The sequence below is a fragment of the Liolophura sinensis genome, chromosome 9 (assembly GCF_032854445.1).
Source record: "Liolophura sinensis isolate JHLJ2023 chromosome 9, CUHK_Ljap_v2, whole genome shotgun sequence".
Lineage (NCBI taxonomy): Eukaryota > Metazoa > Mollusca > Polyplacophora > Chitonida > Chitonidae > Liolophura > Liolophura sinensis.
The window spans coordinates 3,172,898-3,188,560 of NC_088303.1; the positions used below are offsets into that span (position 1 = coordinate 3,172,898).

General features: G+C 37.2%; 2 protein-coding genes across 2 annotated transcripts in view; one reads left to right on the forward strand and one right to left on the reverse strand.

The window, feature by feature from the left end:
* The first annotated feature begins 1,579 nt into the window (after positions 1 to 1,579).
* On the forward strand, positions 1,580 to 13,569 carry LOC135475953 (uncharacterized protein C18orf63-like). The gene is made up of 13 exons (XM_064755929.1): positions 1,580 to 1,827; positions 2,500 to 2,578; positions 4,177 to 4,233; positions 4,767 to 4,878; positions 5,666 to 5,707; positions 6,629 to 6,705; positions 7,018 to 7,127; positions 8,492 to 8,588; positions 9,152 to 9,232; positions 9,615 to 9,797; positions 10,153 to 10,815; positions 11,063 to 11,149; positions 11,688 to 13,569. Exons 1-13 carry the CDS (start codon positions 1,673 to 1,675, stop codon positions 11,820 to 11,822), a joined length of 1,878 nt encoding a protein of 625 aa, XP_064611999.1. The 5' UTR covers positions 1,580 to 1,672; the 3' UTR covers positions 11,823 to 13,569.
* The window catches only part of LOC135475952 (maestro heat-like repeat-containing protein family member 1), a 41,508-nt gene continuing 39,400 nt past the window's right edge, over positions 13,556 to 15,663 (reverse strand). Inside the window, exons 38-41 of the mRNA XM_064755928.1 lie at positions 14,848 to 14,982; positions 14,343 to 14,445; positions 13,875 to 13,940; positions 13,556 to 13,691 (exon numbers count right to left, since the gene is read on the reverse strand). Coding sequence (XP_064611998.1) covers positions 13,609 to 13,691; positions 13,875 to 13,940; positions 14,343 to 14,445; positions 14,848 to 14,982 — 387 coding nt within the window. The 3' untranslated portion in view covers positions 13,556 to 13,608. The remainder of the gene's footprint in view (positions 13,692 to 13,874; positions 13,941 to 14,342; positions 14,446 to 14,847; positions 14,983 to 15,663) is intronic.

The following is a 15,663-nucleotide window of genomic DNA, read 5'->3' on the forward strand; positions in this document are numbered from 1 at the left end:
ATAGTACTGTCTACATGCCATCCTGTTTGCTGTCCATGTTGTCTCCCTGGAGCATTATTGCCATAAGTCATTGGTACTTGCTGCTTGCTCGTCAACAGTATCGACACGTACCGCGCTATAGATATGGCAAAACTGTCCAAATGCCACCGTGTTTATAGCCCATGCTGCCTCACTGAAACATCACATAGCTTGCACTGGACCTTGCTCCACCAAAGAACACTGACACCACGCATCTTGACAAATGGTATATTGTCACCTTATATATTACACAGGTTGCCTATTTATAGTTTTCGTACGTGAGAAGGTCTTCCAGCAGGTCGTGGGTTTCTCCAGCGTTTTGCAATGATGTCATAGCCACTCTGAGCCAATCATCATCACAGTTTGGTCTAAAATATAGGTTATAAAACAAACAAGAAAAAAAATCATCTGAATACATCTATACTTCAACAATGACAGTTTCACTGCCCTGTAGTCCTTTACAGGACTCAAAGATCAGCATTTAGCCCACTTAGCTCCATGTTATTTTCCTTTCGAGGAAGCCAGATTCTCGACACTATGAATACTGAAGCATCTTGCCGAGGGCACAGGGCATGAGAAATCATGTACTCAGCCACAACACGACAGGACTTTCACAATGACATCGTGAAATTGTGAAATCGTGAAATTCATTTGCCAAAACATTAACCGGTTTAACATTCTCATTTTCATAAATAATATCTCTTAGCCTACAAGAGTGAGTGAGTGCTTGGGGTTTAACGTCGTACTTTTTTCAGTCATATGACGACGAAGGAATCCTTAGAATGTTTGTAATGTGCCTTCTTGTTGCAGGACGGATTTCCACCCCTCTTTTATCTTGTGCTGCTTCACTGAAATACCTCACCGAAGGCACGTAAGCCGCCCCGCCCGAGCTATTATACTGATACGGGTCAACCAGTCGTTGCACTATCCCCTTCATGCTGAACGCCAAGCGAGGAAGCTGCAACTTCCTCTTTTAAAGTGTTAGGTGTGACACGACCTATGATTGACCCTGGATCTATCGCTCCCGAAGAGGACGCTCTACCAACTGTGCTAGCTGGCCGGTCTCGTACCAAGAAGGTTACCTGCAGTTTTCCAAAAATCACTTTACAATGACTTTCCACCTTTTAAAATCTGCTTAGGCTATTGTTACTTATAATTTGATCAGAAACAATAGTTGTTGGTCACACAATTCTGACCAGAAGTGAACAATAAGACTATAAAATTGTGGAATTTTATTAACTAGTTTTTGGGGACTAAAGGCCTAGTTAGCCAACATTTCAAGATAAAACTTAATCCCTAAAGTTCATTGAAGCAACATGATCATATGATTTTCTAAAAATTCTGCTCTTATAAAAACACTTCTGTGGAGCAGCAAGGCTGTGTTCTTTAAATAAAATCTGGTGAATTTTGTCCACCAAAAGCAATGTCATTACTCATAGCACCTTCGTCCGGTTGGAGTTATTAACTGACACTTGCAAGATTTATTGTTCTTGAAAATGACTATCCAATGAAATGGAGGGATATTCTTCACTGCCGACTGACAAAACAAGCAGACGACACTTCGCACGTGGGTGTGTCAGTCATAGTTGACGTCGCAAAGAAAAGGTCAAATTTATAGTTGTAAAGGCTAAGAGGGGAGACAAAAACTTCAGATATGATGCTGGGAAAACCTTCTTCAAATAACAAACCGGTGTTGCTGTTTAGTAATCCCCCAAACTTCGAAGAACTATACGCCATAAGCCTATTAGTTACGAATCCTCAACAAGGCGTGCATTCCTCGAGAAACCAAACGCGGATTCTCAAATGCAGGTAACAAAACTATACCTGTGCTGCCATGATGATTATTATTTTCAACATTAATTATCATTCCAAACTTTAATTCAAGGAAAGAAAAGTCCACGTTTAATCGTTTATTAGTTATCATCACCATCAGATTTACCCATAAAATTAAAAGTGTGTGAATTAACTACTGTAATTAACATGTGTTACTGGTATTAAACTTGTATAATGATACGCCCACATACATTGGCATTTAATTAAACCACACCTTACCTGATATTATTATGGTAACAAAATATTGAAATATTGTATACCATACTAAATTTAAATACATTTCTTGTGCAAGTGATAATTAACCCAGCTGTTTTGTTGTATCAGAGATCTAATGGTTTATTGTGATAGGATGCTTTTCCTTACTGTCACAAGTCTTTGATTCTTGCAACAATAATTATGTGTAATTTTTGTAGGCTTTGTGACATACACTGTAACAATTTGTCGTAAAATAGTGTTGGAGAGCACATGAGAAAACAGTGCCAGAATGAGGATGAAAAGTTTGGTTATATAAGAAGAAAAAGGTCTCAAAGTAAGGATGTGCAACATTAGAAGACGCACAAAAATCAGGTTTAGCTTCCCATGTGAAATTAGTTTGACATAATGAATAACAAGATGGCTACATGTTGTATTTGATTTCACCTTCCGCAGGGAACTGATATTTACCGAACCAGACATCATTGCTACCCCTAGTTTTGGAGATGACTGCAGCATTACTCTTATTTTACAAGCAAGTATAATTTTAATTACTCCAACTTGTATCAGCACATAATTATATAAATGTTGTCCTTGTTACACATCCTCACATAACTAATATTGCTTTTCCATGTGTTCATATTTTGTCCATGCAACTGACCTTCCGAAAGTAATGAACCTATTTTCTTGGAACTAAACGCACACCTTTTCTATAATGTAAAACTTTGCATGCTTAAGTTTAATTACAATTGGGTAATCATTTTCATAATTATCCTGTTCAGGTACTTAGTGCAACCATGGATTTTCATGTACCCTATATTCTCTTCTGATTGCTACATTTCTCGATTCAAGCTGGATGTACTAGTAGCACACCATGAATGGCCACCACAAATGGCTCATGAAACAATTTGTATGAAGCCGAACTAAGCAACATGAAGTCATCATTTCTTTTGTAATGGTTGAGGTATTTTACGACGTGGGTCACACCAGTATTCAAACTCCAGCGCTCTATCAACTAAGCTTAAGAAGAAAATTCCCACAAGCTACTGCTAATATAAACACTAGAAAGCTGCTCCTGTAACACTCCTCCCCACTTAAATCCAACCCATCTCACAAGACACACCCAGGTTCACAGGCTCAGAACTCCATGCATCTTGGAACTTGTAGGGTCATGGTACCAGTGTAATGGTTGAAGGATTTCAATACTGGGTCACACCAAGATCCAGACTGTGGTCTCAGCAGCCAAAGTCCAGCGCTCTATCAACTGACCTAAAGGGAAATTCCCACTATCTACCATAGAGCTGAAGAGCTGCTTCCATTACACCTTTAAGACTTTCTTACTTTTCATTCTTTTATTTTTGAAAATGTTGGGTGTGGAAGGGAGGTATTTTTGACATACATATTCTAGTTGTATACTGGTATACTGGAATAACCTGTCCATTCGTTTGTCTGTCTGTAGACACGGCTTTGTCCATGCATCTCCACGCAAACTACTGTGCCAATTTTGATGAAGCTTACTATGCTTATCTTGCCCATGAACTTAACTTTTCCATGCTTAAGTTTAATGGCAATCCGGTAATTATTTTCATAGTTACCTTCATTTAGGACTTTTCCATGTACCAGTATTCAGATTTTGTCCATACACATGTTTCTTGAGTGCTTAACCTGTCTCCATGAAACTTAGCATACATCTTCCCTATCATTTAAACTTGTGAATGCTTAATCTGCCACTCCAGCTAAAGTATTGCACCAATTTCCCTGAAATTTTGTTTATATCTTTTATGTCATCTAAACATCTACATGCTTATTAATAACGGCAATCTGATTATTGTTTATATTGCATTTTCTTTCTTTGTTCTTGGAAATGTTAGGGGATGATAGAGGGGTACTTTGGACAGTCGGATTCTAGTTATAACTGCATGTTTCCAAAAACTGGTGTTAATGGTGATAGGCTTAATCTGTAGCAGAAGAAATTCGCACTCCTGCTGGCGGTATATATTTAAGGCCTCTTGGAGATTCTGTGTAGACGCTGTTAGCATAGGTATTGGAGATACTTCTCCTTTTGACTCAGTTGAAATTTAAATTTCCATCTGATTTCAATGAAAACATAACATGATTAATTTCACTTGACAGCATTCCGTGTATGTAACTGGTAGACTCCAGGCAAGGTTCCAAAGAATTGGTCTGAAGGTATGGATCTATAATATCTAAGTAATACCAACTCAAGTGTGTTAGAAAAACTATTGCAGAGCTGTTTAATAAATGACAGACTTGAAAAAAAATAATGCTTGTTGCATACCTTACCTAGTCACAAAGTTTATACATGTAAGCACTGAAAGTTTAAAACGGCATATGCTTTGATGTGTAATACAGAAATAAATTGTAGCATGACAGTGAAAAGCCCAAATTCAACTCTGACAACTATACTGTAATAAAGTATATGTATGTATGTATACTTAGGGTTTTGCGGTATACTTAACAATTTTTTAGTCATAAGATGATCTGGAGTCATTATGTGGGTGTACATATACTGTATCTTCTTGTGGCAATGTGAGTCCATGATGCCAAAGTGCTGAAGTATTATGCTGAAGTCACCAGACATGATGTCCCCAGGGCCCACCCAATAATATTATACCTGAATACACTGTGTGTCCCAGTAGAAATGGCAATTTAACAAATGCGTCTGTTGAACTGTTTAAGTGACCATCTTTAATTTTTCACAGGCAAGTAAGCCAAGCAGTGTGACTCAGGCATTGTTCCAAGCTTGTATGATGTATACCTTACATGCTAAGTTAGCACCAAGTTGGAATAAAGCTGGGCAGTGGCTGCTCCAAGGTAATCTGAATAGTTAAAATGAAACCTCTACACATATACTGTTAATGAATTATTATAACTACGCCACTTCGACAATATTTCTGGAGTTCTGCACTCAATGATGTGCTGCATCCAACCACGATTTGTTATTTATTTACATATTACTGTTATTCTCCAACCTTTTCACACATTTACAGCATGTTTATGTAAACATATTCAGAGGGCATTATTCTGTGTAGACTGCTAAAATTATACACTTTGTGAAGCCCTGAAAATGACCGACCCAACCATTGTATTTTTGTTTCCAAAATCAACTTGAATGATGCATAATTTGCACTGAAGGTTGCTATTTTACGTCCAAAAAGGTTGAAGAATGAGGGTATATACATGTATATGTATGGTGTTCAAGTTCAGTTTATGCCATGAAACAAAAATACTTCACTTAGATGTAATATGTATGGCTGTGTTAAGGGTTCATAGGCAGAAGAAACCAATCAGAAAAGACATTCTACAATGTATCTTAAACACCACTGTGCATGAGACAAAGCAGTAGTCCTTCCAGAAGGAGATGAAGTTCAGTGTAGCTTGACTGGTAACTAGCTGCATCTTGTACACCCATTGATTATGTCCTTGTCTAATCAGTGACATAAAATTGGACTTGAAACCATTTTTCAGTCTTTTTTTGGGGAGTGAAGCGCTCCAGATTGCTTTGCCAGGAGGAGCCACTAGTGAATTAATAATTTAATGGCTAGTCATTCAACTTATTTAATGGTGATATTAATTAAAGTTTGATATTTTTGCTTTCAAGGGAGAGACTTTTTAACCAGGACATCCTGTTTGAATGCAGTGAGTAAGTATGTTTTGAAATGAGCTTTATTATGAATTTTCTCCGAAATTTGTTATCTAGCAACACTTTTTGACCAATACATCCTGTTTGGGAGCAGTTGTTTGTATATGAATAATATGTGACTTCAAAACTCCTATCACTTAGGCTCGCACCTATAAAAGCACCTGTCAAACACACCACACTTTAATACACATGTTTACTGAATACATTCATGGTGATAATAATTCCGTACATAAAAAAGCTGTGTGTCTTCATCACTGTTATTCTGTGTATTTATAATGAATAGATCAGTGATTAGCATGCTAGCACAGCAAAGTGACCCACAAGCCTTTCACCAGTGCGAGCTTTTAGTTCAAGTCCAGTTCATTCTGGTTACCTCTCCAGTTGTACGTGGGAAAGTACTGCCTGTACATAAAATGTACTGTAACTTTCAACTGATGCTTTGAAGATGTAAGTGCTACATGTGGACGGTCGTGGGTTTCCACCAGGCTCTTCTTAGTTTCCTCCCACCATAAAGCTGCCAGCTTTCATGGAAGTGAAATATTCTTGAGTACTGCGAAAACACCATGCGATCAAATAAATAAAACAAATGAATATAATGAATAGATCTACAATAACTTCCAGTTAAATATATCAAAACAGTGCATGCATTTCAACTTAGAGGTGTCATATACAGGCATCTTGATGTAATATTGTGAAGAAATACCTGTTGTACCTTCTGATCTTGCATGCCTCATATTATTCCAGTGGTAAGCATTGATATCATTTTTTTTTTTTTTTCCCAATTCTGCAGATGGTCGTGGGTTTCCCCTGGGTTCTGCCCAATTTCGTCCCACCATAATGCTGGCCGCCGTCATATATTCTTGAATACGGCATAAAACTCCAACCAGACAAATAAATAAATAAATAAATATTTTTTTCCAGAGATGTCCCTAACAGTAACAGCAAATGATGTCAGTATGGCTCTTCAAGCTACAGCTCTAAGAACATCCCCATATCAGGTAATGATAACCTTAAGGGATGTTAATTATCTATTCATTTTATTTGAATGGTATTTTTCTCTTATGATCAAGTCATTTTAAAAAATCTCTGGCCCAGGTTGGATGAAATGGAAGTATAGAGTATTGATTTGCCATTTTCCCACCAAAATTTATAGAATATTTACATATTCATTACCACAGAGCCATTTTTTTGGTGACATCGAACATGAATCTGACATGAATGAAAATTGTCTTAAAATATTTTTTGCCGACAACAAAAACAAAGGGAAGAGGGTGGTATTTTTATATAAAACTGTTTTGTTTGTATTCCAGCTGAATGACCTAAATTTACCCACATCTGTACAGAAAGAATTCCTGAATGAGCCACAGCCTGTTATCCCTGAGACCTTTTTGATGAACAGTTGGTGCCATGTCTTGCCCAGGTATTGTGTTCCATAGATATGTAGCTACTTTAATAGTATGATGAACTGTCAGACTCTGTGTTATATGTAGCTTGACTGGTAACTAGCTGCATCTTGTACACCCATTGATTATGTCCTTGTCTAATCAGTGACATAAAATTGGACTTGGAACCATGCCAGTGCCTGGAGCAAACCTGATACTGATGGCACATGTAGATATATTCTACCAGGGAAAAACTAAAAACAATATACAGTGCTTCACTGAAATATAATGATGATTTGCAGTAATCCTGTATACAGATAAAAAGTGAACTGTAACACTTCAGTTTTTGTGCAGAAATTGTTGTCAGACAGCTTCTCCTGTTATAAAGTTTTGGTAGTTTAAATTTCTTTGAGAAATCTTTATATGATTTACATGTATATGTTAACAATTGTCTCTTGTAACATTGTACAGAAAATGTTCATCACATTTGGTAAAATCATTGGTGGTGTCCATCTTTCACCATGCATTCGTGTTTGGAAAAACCTAGCAGTTTTTGTGACGCCATTGATGATCAGATGGACTCCGAACATTCCAAACTCCTAAGAGGAACAAGTCATATCATTTTGTGCAAATAACTGTCCATATTTGTGTAGTTTGTTTCTGGCTAAAGAGAAGTTGAAGAATACATACACACACATAATATCAGGAATATGAAAATTTAAATTTTCAGATCAGAATCGTTTGCAGTCACTTTTAAAGACCACTGTGTATGTACACACAGATGTATAGTGCTATTGTTGACACATTCAGTGGCACAGTCATCACCTCTTGGACAGGTGTTATTGTTGACACTTTCAGTGGCACAGTCATCACCTCTTGGACAGGTGTTATTGTTGACACTTTCAGTGGCACAGTCATCACCTCTTGGACAGGTGTTATTGTTGACACTTTCAGTGGCACAGTCATCACCTCTTGGACAGGTGTTATTGTTGACACTTTCAGTGGCACAGTCATCACCTCTTGGACAGGTGTTATTGTTGACACTTTCAGTGGCACAGTCATCATGTCTTGGACAGGTGTTATTGTTGAAACTTTCAGTGGCACAGTCATCACCTCTTGGACAGGTGTTATCGTTGACACTTTCAGTGGCACAGTCATCACCTCTTGGACAGGTGTTACTGTTGACACTTTCAGTGGCACAGTCATCACGTTTTGGACAGGTGTTATTGTTGACACTTTCAGTGGCACAGTCATCACGTCTTGGACAGGTGTTATCGTTGACACTTTCAGTGGCACAGTCATCAGGAGTTTTTAATATACATGCACTAACATGAATTATATTTAACATGTAACATGTCTTCTCAAAATCTGTTTTACACATGTATGCATTTGCTATGTTCAGTATGAAGAAAGGCAAAATAGTTGGTGTGAGTAGGGTAATTCCGGAGGACAGTCCATTCAAAACCTACAGGGATTTAAAGAGGCACTGGAAAAATACAGTGAGTACTGTGACAAGTATTGACAGATTTATAATTGGCTTTCAGAGGATATATTTGGATGTATGCTATAGATAAGGTGAACATAGTGGCCCAAGTGTCAGGATGATATTGATGAATGATTTCAACGAATCATGTCCCTTGCTTTAATACATGTACCTTATCATGTAAGTCTTCATTTATCAGAATTTAAAAAATGGTACTTGGTGCTGCCTCTTCTTGGTGCTCAGCACTGTGAGCAAGGAAACGGGACTTGTTGGCCAGGTGTCAGTCTAAAAAACTGGGAGGATGTTTTGTGTCTTCGGCATGATACTTCAGTGAAGACATCACAAGAAGACAGTATTTGTACTGTCTAATATGTAGACAGTATATATACAGTGAAATATTCTTCAGTACAGCGTAAAACACCAATCAAATAAATAAATAAATAACAATATATGGTATATATACACCTGCTGACTCCTTCTTGTCAAATGAAAAATTGTTAAGTACAACATTAAACCCCAAACATTCATTTATTCATTCATTCATCAGAAAGATCATGTTCTATCTGTCTCAATTTCCAGTATGGATATCGCCTCCCTGATACAGACGACAACATACTGTATTACCAGATATACTTCGGGCCTGTTGGTCATACGCTGTTCACATATCCTTTTGTATCTCTGTCTCTATAGTTTAACGTCATACTCAGATGGTTGTTAGGTGAAGGAAACTGGAATGCCTGCAATTCGAATTATAGGTAAACTATACTGACTATTGGCATGTAAACTGTACCATGTGTGATGTTCAAACCGCAGAAACTACCCATAAGTGCTTTTAATGACTGCTAATTCTCAACAACATGACCAAGGATCCCACAACCAATGAGATTAACAGAATCCGACTAACAAGTCCGAGTATATATTCATAAAATTGGAACATAAAAATGTGGGTTAAGGGATGTAATGTACAGCACATTCGAATTGCATGGTAGTAAATTTAGAAAGCAGGTGTGTCACTTGACAAGGCCATTCCTTAACAACTCTTACATATCCACATGTATGTCTGAGATCTAGAGAGTTCCATGTATTACCTAGAGTTGATCCCAGATCAATCTATGTCAGCTTTCTTCAAGATGTAACAGCCAAGATGCCAACTGTCTGTGGCCAGTGTCTCAGCTTTAAACCAAAGGTGAAATATGCCAAACCAGGACTGTCTGCTGTGTCTGAGGTATGGAAGCTACCAAATTACCATATCATGTAAGATTATTCATGTCTTGTTCGCAGCATCGATGAACTAGTTCTGGCCAGCATGTACATTCATGTTTGGAGTTCCGCAACTTGTACTTGCACATCAGCGTACATTTAATTGGTGTGGGATGCAATATGCCAGTGTGTGTCACATTTACCTGTCTGAATCTAAGCACTCAATTAAAGCTAGTCTGTGTATGCTGTGACAAACTTTCTGTGTACGTATAAAAGTAAGCTTCATTAACATGTTTTCAGAGTAACATTATAATTAAGTGAAATTAAATAAAAAACTTGAAAGTCTACTTGGCTTTTGTCATGTGCATATGTTTTTTCAGAATTTGAAACAGTCAAACCTAAGTAACAGAATTCTGAAGGCAAATTACACCACCAGGGATCCATCAGAGTTACAGAATATGTATGACAGCAGGAGCCAGAATGGCTATCTGAATATGAAAACAACCACTACATCTGTTTCTGCAGGCAATTTGACCAGCAGCACAAATCAACCAATTGTACAACCAGAACCCATCCCTCAATCTCCAGTGAACAAAGTTGTTAATTCCTCAGGGAAAATTGTTCCCCTCTTTAGGACAAAAGTAGCCCCAGTGTTTAACGTAACACCACAAAAGAGAGCAGTTGAAAAGAAACTTGTACCAGTGTTCAGAGTTGTGAAGACTGCCATGCCTCAGAATATTCCAGGCCCAACTCCAATAGGGGTATCATCTGTTCAAGACCAATACTCAAGGCTAGATTTATTGCGTCACAATATAAACATGTCTGAAAGAAGAAATCCAACTCCCCCCACTCCAGGACTATTTGAAAGGGCAATTGATTGCCCAGTTCCACTGCCTGTTACAAGGCCAAACACAAGTGTACCAGGATTCAATCCATTCCTTGTTCATGACCATTTGGAAGGGGATGACTTCCAGCTTCCCTGTCCAGCCACATGGACAAGCCAGGAGGAATTTGTTGGGAAATCAGCCAAACGAAAGGCCAGAGTAAGTAGAGCAAAAGGCTTCAGTAAAATGTCAATAGTTATCATAATGGTTAGTTTCAAAAAAGTTGTGCAGCAGGCAAGTAGCATTTATCTACAATAGATGAACATAACTATGAGACTGGGAGTTAGAAGTTGTAGAGCTGGAAGACTAATATTGTTGTGTTAATTACAGGCCACAATTTGTCAAAATTGAATTTATTGTTACTTCGTAGCAGTAATAAAGTTCAACATTTTCCTCTTTTGCGCAGCTGGAGTCACCAGTGGTTAAAAAGCCAAGAGGTAAACCTCAAGTCCACGAAAGTGTCAATGTGGAGGTCTTAGCAAAGACTCACCAGGTAGAAACTACTAATATAAGAGCTAGTGAATGTCTTTTAAAACTATAGGGTGCTTAAAATTTCAGGTTTGAAACACCTCAAAACATTTTTTTTGTGAAAAGCACAAAAAAGATCCAGAAAATAGAGTATCTGACTTACAAGGACATCATACTTAACAGTTGCCCTTCTTAACTACGGACTGCTCTAAAAATTGGCATAAACAGTGGTTTAAATGGTTGCACTGGATGCAGGAAAACGACCCAGCAGTGTCAGAAAGCTGTGACTGCTCTTAAGCGTGGGATCCCCAGTTTTTGGTGGGAAAGGGTTGCAGCCAATCACTGTTCAATTTTTTGTCATATTTCACTTCATCAAAATGCTAGTGGCAAAAACCTGAAACAAGAAGTTGCTACTGTTTGTCTACAGCAGAAACTTGTATGCAATTCTCTCTTAAAGTCATACGACATTGGGTGAAGCGGACCAACTCTCTATGAATTTATTTGTGAATATCTTATCCATAAAAATGATGTAAAACCACAGTGGTTTTATTTTCTCCTTTCAGTTATCTAAAGTTAATGCAGCAACACTGGTGGCATGGATGAAAGAACATAACATTCCCTGTAAAGCCAAGGACAAGAAAACAGAGCTGATGGATAAAGTGAACAGCTTCTTGCAAGTTTCAGCTTCAGAACAATAAACGCAGTAAAGCCTAGAAATACTGGTAATGAAGCATTCAGGTCATAAGAAAGACAAATCACAGTGTAAGTTTTGCTTTTAAGACATTATTCTCTATATACTTTATTATCACATTTGCCTTTGGAATTTACAAATGCACATTTACATGTACATGTAATGAGAAAGCACACAAAAGGTTTATTAATGTCCATCCTTAACAAATACTTCTCATTTGATTTGAAAACATTTCAGTGTTTATAACCCAATGATGATCACAAGTATTTTTTCCCATTTCAAGAACATTTAGAAAACGAGTTGCATATATATAATGTATGACATACCAATTCTACCTGCAAGGTAATGGCAAAATATTTATTGCAATTGTAATAGTTAAACTTTCATCTGCCTGTGATAAACTAAACAAAGGTACGTGTGCACAAAGCTTTATGTGTTAAATATTATTAAACTTAAAGTGTGGGAATGATGTTGTGTACTGAATTGTAATGGAATAAACTTACTACATGCACAGCATTAGTGGACAGAATAATTGCATTATAGTTGTTGATATAACAATTTTGCATTTCTAAATAAATCAGTGTGGTATTCCTTATTAATCCAACATGTTTCCATACATTGGAGTATATTATATATTTTATAATGACAACACTTTCACAATGTGATAATCATGACAAAATGTCAGTTTGTTATTAACATATCTCTGATTTATCACTCAGCTACATGTACAAGGTGAGACATTGAAAGACATTCCTTTAATATTTGAATTCATTTAGGTCTTGCATCTCCTGTCCATTAGCGCATCCTGTGAATCTTAGGTCAACATAATTGTACATTTAATACTCATTTTTGTTTGATAATCCCATACTTGGACGCAAAGTCTATAAGAACATTTGTTCTATATGTAACAATTCTACATATACAGGTAGCAAAACTCAAAATGATAAAATGCATATAAAATATACATGTACACATTTTAATTATATATAGATATCTTCAGCATGATGTTAATGTGCACAATAAAATTAATATATTTTTCATTTTTAATTACCTAGCTATATTACAGAGTTTTAACATGAATTATTTGTACATGTAGCACCATTGCACAGCAAATGACAGAGAATATGAGCATTTATCAACGCAGCGACAATACATGTGCAATTTTTATACAAAGTGAAACAGCAAGGACATTGCTATCGTTAGATTATCCTAAATAATAAAGCTATTAATACCTAATAAGACATGAATCTAAATGCACCAACTTCTTCATTACTTTTTGGTAAAATTATAGCTGTTAACACTGATTTCACTCAAATGATCATACCACAACACTCTAAAACTGCCAATTACATTGACATAGCAGGAGTAGTCATGCAGATGTTTGCTGGACGTTATTTTACAGAACAACCTCCTCCTCCCCTCCCATGATATGCAAATATCAGGTTACACAGGTATACCGGTACATGTTTTACGCCATACTCAACAATATTTCACTGATGTTATTGTGGTCAGGTTTAAGGGCTCTAAAAATACGAACATAGAGAAAGGTCACCACACCTCAAAATGTACCTGATCAACCTAATGGCATAATGACGAAGCAAGACTGTAACATTTTAACGTCCAAAATACATCACAGTGTAATAATGAATCTTACATACACATGTATCATTTACCTGGACAAAACAACAACAGAGCGTCGATAACTACATGTCCGACTTAACAAACTTAACAACACATAAAAACATCACAACAAAACAAAGTCTTGACATATATAACAGTCTATTCTGTATTCATCAGTATTCATGGAGCAGGCTTATGGCCTCGGCAGCTTTCACACGAACATTGGCTGACTGGTCCTTCAGCAGCAGTATCAGAGCTGGAAACAGAAATCATTACTGTGAAATATAATTACAAGTTAAGGGAACAGGTAATATTAGTTCAGTATGTACTGTGTCAGCACAAAATTACCTGACAACAAATTGTAAGTGAGCAGACAACATGGCTACACAGCATAAATGAGTCTTCAAGGTGAAAACAGCATTTCAAGGTCCCTACTTACCTGCACAGACATGCTCCTTGGAAATGTTACTGTGCTTGTCTTTTGGTAGATTTCCTAACAAGAATCCTACAAGGTAAATATGATATGCAGACATTATTCAGTGTCTTAGTTCAAAGTAATTACATGGGAATACAAACAATAAACATGAGAAAGGAGCATTCAGTAACTCTGTAGAAACTGAAATCTGTAGAATGAAGTATTTCATTGCTTCTTCCCCTTAAATGGTTAAGACAGAATTTAAGACCGTTTTACGTAAATTTAAGCCATCAAATGTGTCCTGAAATCAAATCTAAAACAGAAGCATTAAATTATACTTTTGTTAATTCAGGCACGTAATTACATGGACTTGAACTCGATACCCTTCTTGAAACATTTTCAAGAAGGGTATCACCAAAGAATATGAAATTGCACCCCTAATGATCTAACATGTACCAGGGGAATTTTTGAGTAAGGAACACTTGAACTCACCTGCAAAGATTGCAGCATTGCTTTTTATTTCTGGCCAAATTGTTTTGAAGAATGAGACACAGCCCATCACATAAAAATTTATTTTCTCTGGAAAATCTTTGATCTGAAAAGAAATATAAAAGTTTAATACATACATTATGATATTACAAATATACAGGCTTTTCACTCATATGCCCACTTATATTCAGAGGGACCTCGGTGGTGTACTTGGTTGTGCTATTCTGTCCTCTTCTGGCTGAAGCCAATTGGCCCCAGGGAAGGTTCTGAAGCAGTTTAAGCCTGGAGGTTTGTGAAGTACTTGACAAAATAGGCTGGTTTACCCCAGGCACTTTAAACGTGACCTCTGACGCCTAAGTGGCAAATTCTTCAGTACAGCATTAAACAGTGAGCGATTGAATAAATAAATTCACGTTCAGACAAAATTGTTGATATAAATACATGCAATATACAGAAAATATCAGACTGATAATCCAGGTCCCAAAGATGTTTGTTGATGATAACCTACCAGAAGCTTGGAGAGATCATTCATGAATTCCCCATAGAAGAGGTTAGCATCCTCCAACAGATGTTTCTGGAACTTGTCATTTATGTCTTCTGATCCCAGTAATGGCCCCAAAAGTCGTAATGAGTACTTGCATGCCTGTGAACACAAACACAGTAAACACATGGTGCGACACAGCAAACACATAGTGAGGCACAAGAAACACATGGCGAGGCACAAGAAACTAATGGCAAGACAGTCAACACACAGTGAAACACAGCAAACACATGGGAACACACAGGAAACTCATGGCAAGACAGTCAACACACAGTGAAACACAGCAAACACATGGGAACACACAGGAAACTCCTGCCAAGACAGTCAACGCACTGTGAAACACGGCAATGGGAACACACAGGAAACTCAAGGCAAGACAGTCAACGCACTGTAAAACACAGCAAACACATGGGAACACACAGGAAGCTCATGCCAAGACAATCAACACACTTAAACACAGAAAAACAAATGGTGACACACAATACCATGTTTTCTGCACCAAACTAATATTTTAAAGTGCACCATGATCTATTTTGTCTTTATTGCTCATATGAAAACAAAAATGTGGATCTATGTGCAGTTTAATTTAGCAAATGCAGATATATGTATGATTTATTTCTTTGCTTGGTATTTAACACCTTACTGAGGAATATTTCACTTTTACAATAGCAGCCAGCATTATGATAGGAGGAAACTGCGGAGAGCCCGGTGGAAACCCACAACCATCCATAACTTGCTGGCAGACCTAAATATACATTGGACTCAAATCACATCTTCAAGGCG